Source organism: Varanus komodoensis, unplaced genomic scaffold (genome assembly GCF_004798865.1).
Source record: "Varanus komodoensis strain SLA01 unplaced genomic scaffold, ASM479886v1 scaffold7_3, whole genome shotgun sequence".
Taxonomy (NCBI): Eukaryota; Metazoa; Chordata; class Lepidosauria; order Squamata; family Varanidae; genus Varanus; species Varanus komodoensis.
The window spans coordinates 10,802,540-10,812,795 of NW_025336480.1; the positions used below are offsets into that span (position 1 = coordinate 10,802,540).

At 38.6% G+C, this 10,256-nt stretch overlaps 1 protein-coding gene across 1 annotated transcript; it reads right to left on the reverse strand.

The window, feature by feature from the left end:
- Positions 1-1,567: 1,567 nt before the first annotated feature.
- CUNH5orf15 (chromosome unknown C5orf15 homolog) lies at positions 1,568-9,932 on the reverse strand. The gene is made up of 3 exons (XM_044454567.1): positions 9,805-9,932; positions 4,855-5,441; positions 1,568-3,204 (listed from the first exon to the last, which is right to left on the reverse strand). The coding sequence occupies exons 1-3, from the start codon at positions 9,920-9,922 to the stop codon at positions 3,073-3,075; spliced, it is 837 nt and encodes a 278-aa protein (XP_044310502.1). The 5' UTR covers positions 9,923-9,932; the 3' UTR covers positions 1,568-3,072.
- Positions 9,933-10,256: the final 324 nt, after the last annotated feature.

Here is a 10,256-nt window from a genome sequence, read left to right on the forward strand (position 1 = left end):
TTTCTTTCCTGAGCAAGGTCCTTAAGTGGGTGGTGGCCAAGCAGCTGCAGGCGCTCTTGATTGAGGTGGATTATCTGCATCCATTTCAATCAAGGTTCAAACTGGGTTTGGCATAAGAACAGCTTTTGCCACCCTGTACGATATTGCCAGGAGAGAGACAAGGGAGGGTGTGACCTTGTTGGTACCTCTGGACCTCTCAGTGGCTTTCAATACCATCAACTGTGGTATTCTTCTGGGGTGATTGTCTGAAGCAGATATAGGTGGTACCGCTTTGCAGTAGTTCAACGACTATTTGGATGGGTGTTTCCAGAAAACAGTCCTTTGGAAGGACTGTTAAGCTCCATGGATTCTCCAGTATGAGTCAGTCTTTTCTCCATGCTATTCAGTATTTACAAGAAACTAAGTATGGTCAATGGACTTTTGGAGTGTGTTGCCATCAGTCTGCTGATGACACACAGCTCTATTTCTCCTTTTCATCTTCCTCAGGTGCCTTTCCATGACTTGCCCTATCTGAGGATAGCTCAGTTGGTGACAATGAGGAGGGCCTTCTCTGTAGACTCCACATTTTGGAATAATTTCCAAAATTGAACCAATTTTAGTGGTTCAAGCTGTTAAAATGTGCTTAGTTGTTTAAATTACATTTTTACTGTAAAATGTTGTTATATCTTATTGTATTTCAGTCACTGTTGTACACCACACAGAGAACTTCAGCTTGAGGGGGACAAGGATGATACTGGCTGTGACTTAAGCAGCTCCCAATAACTTTCCTCAGCTATAGGTAACCCCTGACAAGGAGCCTCAGAAGGGCCTTTAAAGGCAGGTGGGCTGATCTGAAAGGAGGCACTCCAAGTCCAAGTTGCTTCTGTTTTGAGTTTTTCATTACCTTCAGTTCACCCTAATTTCCTAGCAAATGTAGCTGTTGTTCTGAAACATGGCGGGTTTCTTCTCTAAGAACTTTGTTTAATGTAAGTAGCTTTCGTACATATTGCCAACCAGAACCACAAACTACAGAACCATACAAGATTCTCCTGCACAACCCTCCCCCAGCTACCATTCTGAACTTTTACACATTACTTAGAGGAACTTCTACAATGCATGCATCAAAATTGCCCACCATAAATCAGGAGAGGAAAACTAATCCCTTTTTAGCCCCATTCCAATCATCTTTAAAGTTTTCTACCAATTTCATATTTCTCTCCTAATTGCACTTCTATATCATGTATTATTTTCAGAAATCCTTTTTTGAAAACCCTTCAAACTTAAAAGGCTGTTGTTGCACTAATATGTTGTTCCTACCCTCAGAAGGGCCTGCCTGCCTGCCAAACCTATCCCATTTCAACCCATCAAAGTGGAAGAAACAGAACTCCAAATTTCCAGCGTGAGATTGGGATCAAAATCAGACAGCATCCAAACTGAATCAAGCAAAATTAGCTGTTTCCTGAACCTTATGCTGTTCCTCCAGCTAAAAACAAGTATCCATTCAATTTTTATTTCAATACTTCATGCAAGACAGACCAATAAAGACTTCTTTTTAACTAAAATACAGAAAGCAAGCTACTATTCCCACTAATTTATTGTCTGGAGTTTATTTGAAAAAATCTTATGAAAAGTGATACAAGTTCAAGTGAAATAAAAATTACTGCAAGAAAACTGTTCTGGCATTTATCCATTGTGCTTCACCTTCCTGTATTTAGGAAAACTAAAATGCAGGGATCCAGAAGCTCAGTTGTTTTTCCTACTGTTTGTAAGATCATGCCCTCTGCAATTCTTCTCATGCCAGAAGTCTGGGAGTTTTTCAGAATATTACAATGCTTGAATATAAAGTCATTAATTACAGTTCATTATTTACATATTGTTCAGGGGGGTGGATATCACTCACAAACAGAATGCGCATTTAAGAAAAACTAATATACAACTTAAGGGACACAAAAATATGCCTTAGGAAACTGCCAACATATCAGAACTTGCTGAACAGTCCATACAGAAGGGATTTTTCTCTTTGCAAAATTAATGAAAATGGTGCCTTCTTCTCTGAAAATAGATGATTACATGCCATGTCATTCTTATGTCTGCATTTGATTACCTTTGCTTAGACTAAGGGTGAAGTAGCATGGGGCAACACCCAAAATTATGTGAGCAAACGTCTGTTCGTGCAACAGCACACACTTCTGCCCCTCCCTCAAATCTGAAGCCAACAAGGGAGTGCATGGGCGACTGGAGAACCAATCTGCTCTGCCTACACTGCCTCTTCCACAAAGTTAGATATAACCCTCTCCTTCAAGTTTGTATGCTTTTATGTTTGACAAACAGGAAAAATACATAAAGTGCCTTAACAACCCCTACATAAAGCACCAAGGCAAGTATCTGTTGTTATTCTACAGGTCTTTCTGTATATTCGAGTTTCTAGGTTGAAAAAGTTTATCTTAATCCTGCATTTTTAAAGGCTGCTTTTTTCTCTTTCTTTTTGTTTTGGTGGAGGGAGAACATGGTGGGGGGGGGGGGAAGGCTGAGAATCACTGGCATTTAAAACTGGTATTTGTGAGTTATAAAAGAAAATAATGAAAGAAATATTGTTCTCTTAAAATTGGCAAATATAGAGAACAAATAAAAGCACGATCCTTATACAAGTGATGTGGTCTGAAGTATGGAAACCAGCTTTATACTGATGGGCAGCTTGCAGCATTACTCTTTTATACCAAGGAAACAACAAGATACATGATACAAATAGGGAACTACCAGAAGCTTCTCTGAGTAAGATTCAGCGATGCCAGAGTCACTAAAAAATTGAATATTGACTATTGTGGCTATATTCTAAAGTAGAATTATTGGACTGCTCCAGGCAGAAAGAAATACAGTAGACGATAAATAGGGTGACTGAAAATGGCACTATGTACAATGATAGTCTGGCTGTCATAAAAGTAAATACTAATCTTACATCCCTTCATATAAGGCTCAAACCCTGCAAGGCAAGAATACTGTGCACATGCTCATTGCTTATGGCAAATACCTGCACATTATATTAAAAAACAAGGCAAAGAAAATTACTAGTTCAGCAAATGCAACACATTGCTTTTAAAAAATGTAATCATTCGTAATTTTTAATGAAGGCATAGCCTCATTAACATTTTGATCTAAACGATGATATCCAACTGTTCTGGAGCAAAGTCCATCCCGCCATCTTCTGCTCTGAACTAACAAGATGATCTGGAAAGAAAAGAACAGCATCATGAAGAGGTATCAGTGTAAAGACATATTATTACTCATTTCCTGATCAACTATTCTAAGCATTGCAACCATTTCCTTCACTATGTTTTCCTACTGATGTCTATCCTTAGCAGCTTGTTATATACTGTCATAAAATAATAAGCAAACTAGTTAGCAAGAACATTGTCTTTATATTTTTCCACAGAAGTCAATGGCAGCCACACACTTCTACAGAAGCTAAAGAACTTGCAGTTAAGGCTATAGTTGAAATAAGGGCAAACCCTGATATTATTAAGAGTAAAATGGAGCTATGTAAGCTGCCTTGGGTTCCTCACAAGAAGAATGAAGGCAGCATATAAATGCCATGCTGCTGCTGCAGCTGCTATTATTATTATTATTATTATTATTATTATTATTATTATTATTATTATTATTTTGCTACTGCTATTACAGAAAGCCTGGTACTGTAGCAAAACCTCCATTATCATGGGATTCTAGCGCACACTCCTTACAGGACAAATGAGTACACTGCAGCAGAAACCACAGCATACCAATAAAAAAATTGAAATGGCATACAGGAAGAAGAATGCTAGTGCAGCTTCACTCAAGGTATTATATAAATATTTGCTGTGGGCTAACTTAGGCCTGGTAACCTAACTGGCAAGAAGTTAGCCATATTTAAGTACATTCAAGTGTTAAGTTTCTAAGCTACAGAATTCCACGTTACCTATTCCAACTATCAGCAGAACTTCAGCAATGGTAGAATTCAGATTTAAAAGATGTAGCCTAACCCATTTTTACAAAACTGCTACACCATCATAACAAGGGTTATGATCTTGGGGTTTTTTAAATGACTTAAAACATGTGTGCCGCCACTGAAGAGGAAACAATGATATAAATAGGTCAATACGTTCTGAAGAGTTCAGCTCAGAGATGGGAATAAAATACAAAACAAGTGTATTATAACCTCCTGAGAATCCATGGAATAGGAAGGAAGTGAAATCTAAAAGACATAAGGAACTAGTGTCATCCTCAATCTATCACACTAAATTACAGATCACTGAAAATAAGAGGGGAAAAACAGTAAATTACATTAACCCCTGCACAATGAAAAAAGGGCAGATATTAACATTTCTGAGAGCAAAGTGCTTAAAAAGCTATGACACAGAGAATAGAACTTATCATCATACACTAGCACATCTAGTCCGAAAACCTGTTAGTCCAGTCTTACTTCATTTTTTTTTTCAGTTTGCTTATATTACAAAAAGAGCAAGAAACCAGATAGTTAACGTTTTTAGTTTGGGGTAGATTATGTACTACTTATATTCACAAGTTCCAGGTATTAACTTAATTATTACAATATTTTGCACTGGAACCCATCTTAATTTGATGATTTCTAACCTTTGCAACCCTGCATTTCATAACTTACCTAGATTCAGCTTTGTCTGCTAGTGACTTCCATTAATATACAAGAACAGAAAATAAGACTTCTGATGACATTTGGCTATTAGCTTTGCATATTATCATTTAAAGTGCAAATGCTGATTTACAATCTCAGTAAAGCTATATATTATTGTTCTAATGTGTGTCAAGACAAAAACTATTCCAACATTACTAACATTCTCTAGATTGTTAAAAAGCTGAACCCACCTTTCTTTTATTGTGATATGTGATATAAACCACAGCCACCAAAAAGACAAAAACCACCAGGTGAAAAAAGAAATGGCTATCGTCTTCTAATCCTGAGCCTGGGGAGTCCTTCATCTCCTCAGCAAATGACTTCTTATTTTCATAGTTGTGCATATTTGTCAACTCTTCTGGCAATTCTGAAATGCCTTCATCATCTTGATCATCCTCAGAATCAGATGAGATGCTATACTGTTCGTATCCAGCAGGAGTACTGGGATTTATCCTCTCTTTTAGCACTGGCAGGGAACTAGTTAACACATATTTGTCAGGTATGTCTTCTTCATTAAGATTTGTGTCTTCTGACTCATCAATATTCATTTGCGGATTAGGATTAAGACTCAGAGAAACTGGCACAGATTGTGTACTTAAATTTTCTTCTGCTAAAATTGACTCAATTTTAAAAGAAGTATCTGTTTCCAAAGGTGCAGGGAGCCTTCCTTCTTCTGTTGCATTCCTCAAACTGTTCTGGCTGGCTTCTGCTGAATCATTATTAGCAGTGTACCCTGTGTAGACATTTTCTGGAACCAAGGGGCTATCCTGTGAAATGCCTATAGGAGGCAATGAAATAGGATAGTCTCAGTTTTCAAACAAATATTCTCACATATATGAAGATCTTATAAAGACAGCCAATGTGAAATGATATTGTGCATTGCTCTGGAATTAACAGGAATGGTATTTAGCTTGAATGCATTTAAGATCTGAGAACGTGTAGAACAAAAAATGTCAGTATTAAACTAAAATAATAGTATCAGCTTATCAAAATCAAACCATCAACAGGCTAGAAACAGATTTTAAAAAAAAAGTATCTGAAGCAAAAATCTATTAAAACACGAAATCCAGGATTTTTGTATTTCAGAACCATTCAAAGATCTAAACTACTTCCAGATCTAAACTGGGCATGGAAAGGAAATAATTTCTGATCAGCTGCTGATTACAGATAAAACATTTTGCTGTGGAAAAAGGCTGGTGGGTTTGGTGCAGAATCACTGTAGGCTGCAGGTTTTCCATGTCTGTTCTAGAATATACATTCACTACCAAAGCAAATGCAAAGAACTCTAAATCCCCAAAGACAGAGGATTTTAGTTGAAAAGAAAATGTTCCAATACTGTATTGGAAAACTTGTTGGAAAGCGTTCCACACCATATATGTCTGTTTATCCATAGTTTTCTGGGCTGTTGTACCGCTATCATTCATTTGGATGAGCTAAATATACGATATGAATGTCTATAGCTTGTTCTTCTAAGGCAAACCCTAGTGCTCAGTTGCCGGTAGAAGAACTGAAAAACAACATTTGGCAACCCCTTTCTGGCTACTGGCCCAGACGGATACATGGTGTATTTGACGTCTATGGCTAACATTCTTCAAAAACAAACTGCAAGAAAAATAAAACTAAGACTGTGATTACTGTTTATTTTATTTAAAAACATGAGAAAAACAGTGCTGGATCAGACCAAGGATCCACCTATTTTTACAAATATACCAATATTTTTCACATAAAGCTTTGACTGTATTTGTATATAACATTTAAGCTATACCACTTGGTTATTTTAATTCTTCCTAAGCAAGTATTTCAATTGAAATACTAGCTATAAAGTAACTTTTTGAAATATTTTACTGCACATAAAACTGCCTATGGATTAGGCTTCTAGTTTTGTTTACTAAATATGAAGTTTTTGTGTAATTGAGTCAAACAAACTTGCTAAATCATACAACATAATTTAGAGTGTTGAAAAATTTTCCAATTCTGCTTTTCTGGAAAGTCCATATTACTGCAGATGAGCTGTACAGAAAATGTCTAAACAGGGTTGGTATAAGTAGAAAAAGCCTTAAGAAATGTGTTGCCCAAGTTTATAAAAATGTTCCCCTTTTCAGCTTTATGCAAATATATTACATACAAGAATAACGGCTTCCAGATCTTTGAAACTGTTTTTCCTACTATCTAATTGTGGCCCATCCTTTAGCAACAAGACCACATGATTTTCACATCTAGGCAACAGGCACAATACAGCAATCCAGTTTAGCAATGCCATGCCTAACCGTTTAACAAAAGAAACAATACGACAGGATGAGGAAGGGGTTGTTTTTTTAGATTACAAATCAGAACAAACAAGTTGCAATACTACAGCACTGTGTGAGCAAAAACTGCAGGTCATCTCTCTGTTTGGCCAGACTAATCAATTAGTAAATTACAGTAGCAATACAAGCATTTAAGAATATTTTAATGTAAACTACAAGTGAAACTAGGATGTCAGAAAATAACATTTATATATCAAAAATGCATGATGCAAAAATGGAGTAACCACTAATTATAGTAATTAAGTACAATAATTATGTCACAAAGTAAAACACTCTGGGAAATTCTGAGGTTTGGCATTCAAAATATCTGAGAGTAAGGTATAGAAAAACAATTCTAACTGCTATGGAATAAAAATATTAAACAGATTTTGAATTCAACATCTTATTCACACGATACAGAAATTACCACAGAACAGACTATTCTTTGTCTACAGAACACAGTTTCCTATATTAATCTGACTTTAGAACTTACAAATTCAAGACACACAGATATCAAATTATATTAATATTTACAAAAAGTGACCATTATAACACTGGAGAGGAAAGCATCCATTGAATGCAAAAATTTTTGATCTTTGGAATGCTAAAGTGTAGTTAAACATGTATTTCAGATTTTAAAAAGCTGATTTAGTTAATTCAGGGAAACTCTAGCTAGGATTCTGTGGCCAGATAACATGGAAAAGCTTCACGATGAGTGGAAGTCCCTAAAGAAAGATTTCCTACAGCTGCAATCACAAGTAACTCCCATGAGAAAGAAAAATGTGGTGCACAAAAATTAGTGACAAGGTATTTTTCACACATAACAAATGGAATGAAAGGTCACCAAAAACAAGTACAAATGACCAGCCCAGACTTGTAGGGGTGGTGTCAAGAAAGCTAAAGTTCAGAACAGTGCTAAGAGCTACAAAGCTGGGGAGGAGTCAGGTATGTTTGAAGTAAAAGAAAGGCCATGGTGTGCCACTGCTCGAGAAGCATGATGAAATGTTAATGGATGACAGTGTAAGTCAGAACAAACAAGTTGTAATATTGCACTCCTACTTTACCTTAATCTTTTCCCAAAGGAAGAGCTATGTACAACACGTTAAGTTCTCTGTCTTAGAGTATTGGATTAGGACAGGAGAGACTCAGGTAAAAATCCCCACCACTCGTCAAAGCTCACATTGGGACAGCTACTATCTCTCAGCCCAAGCTATCTGATGGGGCTGTTGTGAGACTAAAAAGACATGGGAAGAGACTTATGTATGCCCCTTTCATTTCTTTCAAATAAAGCCATGCTATAAATATAGACAGGCCTACTAACAGAGGCATCTCCCATGTGGTCTGTATAGTGCCTACAGAAATTGTAACAAAATGCCTTTATTAATCTAACAGATATGAGATCAAAGATTTGTTTACTCATGGCCTTAACAGTATAATAATACTGAGGTATGTATAGGACTGAAGCCATAAGGTGTTTCCTGTGATGTTCAGTATCAGAAATGACAACCAGATGAAATAGAAAATGTAGTACAGGTAGTCCCTGGGTTATGGACAAGCTCCATTCCTGAGAATATCTTTAAGTTGAATTATTACAGCATTGTAATAATGATAATAATACAGCAATAATAAAGTAACTACAGGTACTGGGGAGAGAGAGAGAGAGAGAGAGAGAGAGAGAGAGAGAGAGAGAGAGAGAGAGAGAGAGAGAGAGAGAGAGATATTATGTCTATGTGTGCAGGTATACAGTATTGAAAAATTGTCGTAACTTGCCTTATTACTCATTAAGCACTGGTTATTGAAGAAAATCAAGTCAAAGGTGTTCAGTTTAAATTAATTCTATGTGTGTTCATGAATTAAGGCTGCTGCCAAGCAACAGAACATAAATGTTGAATAAGCTGCGATTTTTCCATGCCCATTTTGAAGCTTTGAATGCCTTTGCTTCATAAGCTGAAATTCAATAGGCAAACTTGCTCAGTAGGGCTATATAATATCATAAAAACTGTAGCCACTGAAGTTTTGTCTACTGCACCAAGTGTAAAAGGCAAAGGATCATCAACAAAAAAGTTCTTAGGGATGCGAGAAGCAAGATTCAGTTTGGCTCTCTCTCTCAAACTTCTACATGTTAGAAAGGGTATTCAAATTGCAAGGAATACAGTTCAATTTGCAAGGAATACATTCAGTGCTGTATAGTATTTGACAGCATTTATACAGGAAGAGAAAAAGAGTGTGAGAGCCAGAGTGGTGTTAAGGATGCTGGACTGGGGCCCAGACAGCCTGGGTTCTAGTCTCTTCTTGGCCATCAAACCACCTGCGTGGTGTTGAGCTAGCCAGACTCAGCCCAACCTACCTCACAGGGTTGTTGCTGAGGGGATAAGACCGACAGCAGCAGCAGCAGAATGATGTAAGGTGCTTTGAGTTCTTTAAAAAAGAAAAAGGCGGCATACAAATCTAATAAATAAAACTTAGTGGGAGGACGGCACTCTAGGATTTTCACCCTGAATACAGCCGGCAGGACTGGGGATACAAAAGCAAGGTCTGTCAGAACAGAAAGATCAAGGTGAACGTGGAGGAAGGCGTCGCCTTTCTCCTGAGAAGCCCTCGTGAAAGGGCTCCGTAACTGTGAGGGGCAACTGGAAAGAGCGGGCCGGGGAGAGAATCAGCAGCAGAAGAGACGGTCAGAGACTCAGGACCGTGCGCCGCCCTCGCCGGATGCAATCACTCTACCAGGACAGGGGCAGTAAACCCTTCACGCACGGCAAAGGTAAGAGGCAAGCGGGATCGCGCCCCCTCCCTCACTTTAGACAACTGGCCCACCGACATTTATCCCGCCCCGCTGACCCGCCGCTGCCTACTCACTGGACTGAACCTGGCCGTGGAGCAGCAGGGCCCCAAACAGAAGGCAGAGAGTCTTCTGGCCCAAAGACGGCAGCCACGGCATTTCTCCCGCCACCGTCTTGCGCCTGGTGGCAGCCATGTCTGCTGACGAGCGGTGGCCAGGGGACGTGGCCTCGCCTCGGCCCGCCCACCGCCGTCCACGGCTGCTAGGCAACAGCGTTCCTCCAGACGAGGTGACGTAACGCTTTTCACCGCCCCCTCCATGCAGAGAGCGAGGCGGAGAATGAATGACTTAGGGAGCTCGAGGAAGTACAGACGTCCCTACTGAGAACAGTTCCGGGCATACCGAGGGGCGGGGATGGGCGGACGTATATTACCCCCCGGAATTTTAGAGTATGTGTTTGTCTTCAATTTTCTATCTCTGGGAAACTTCCAGGAAAAAAATCGAATGCCCAACCACTCGATGGTGGAAC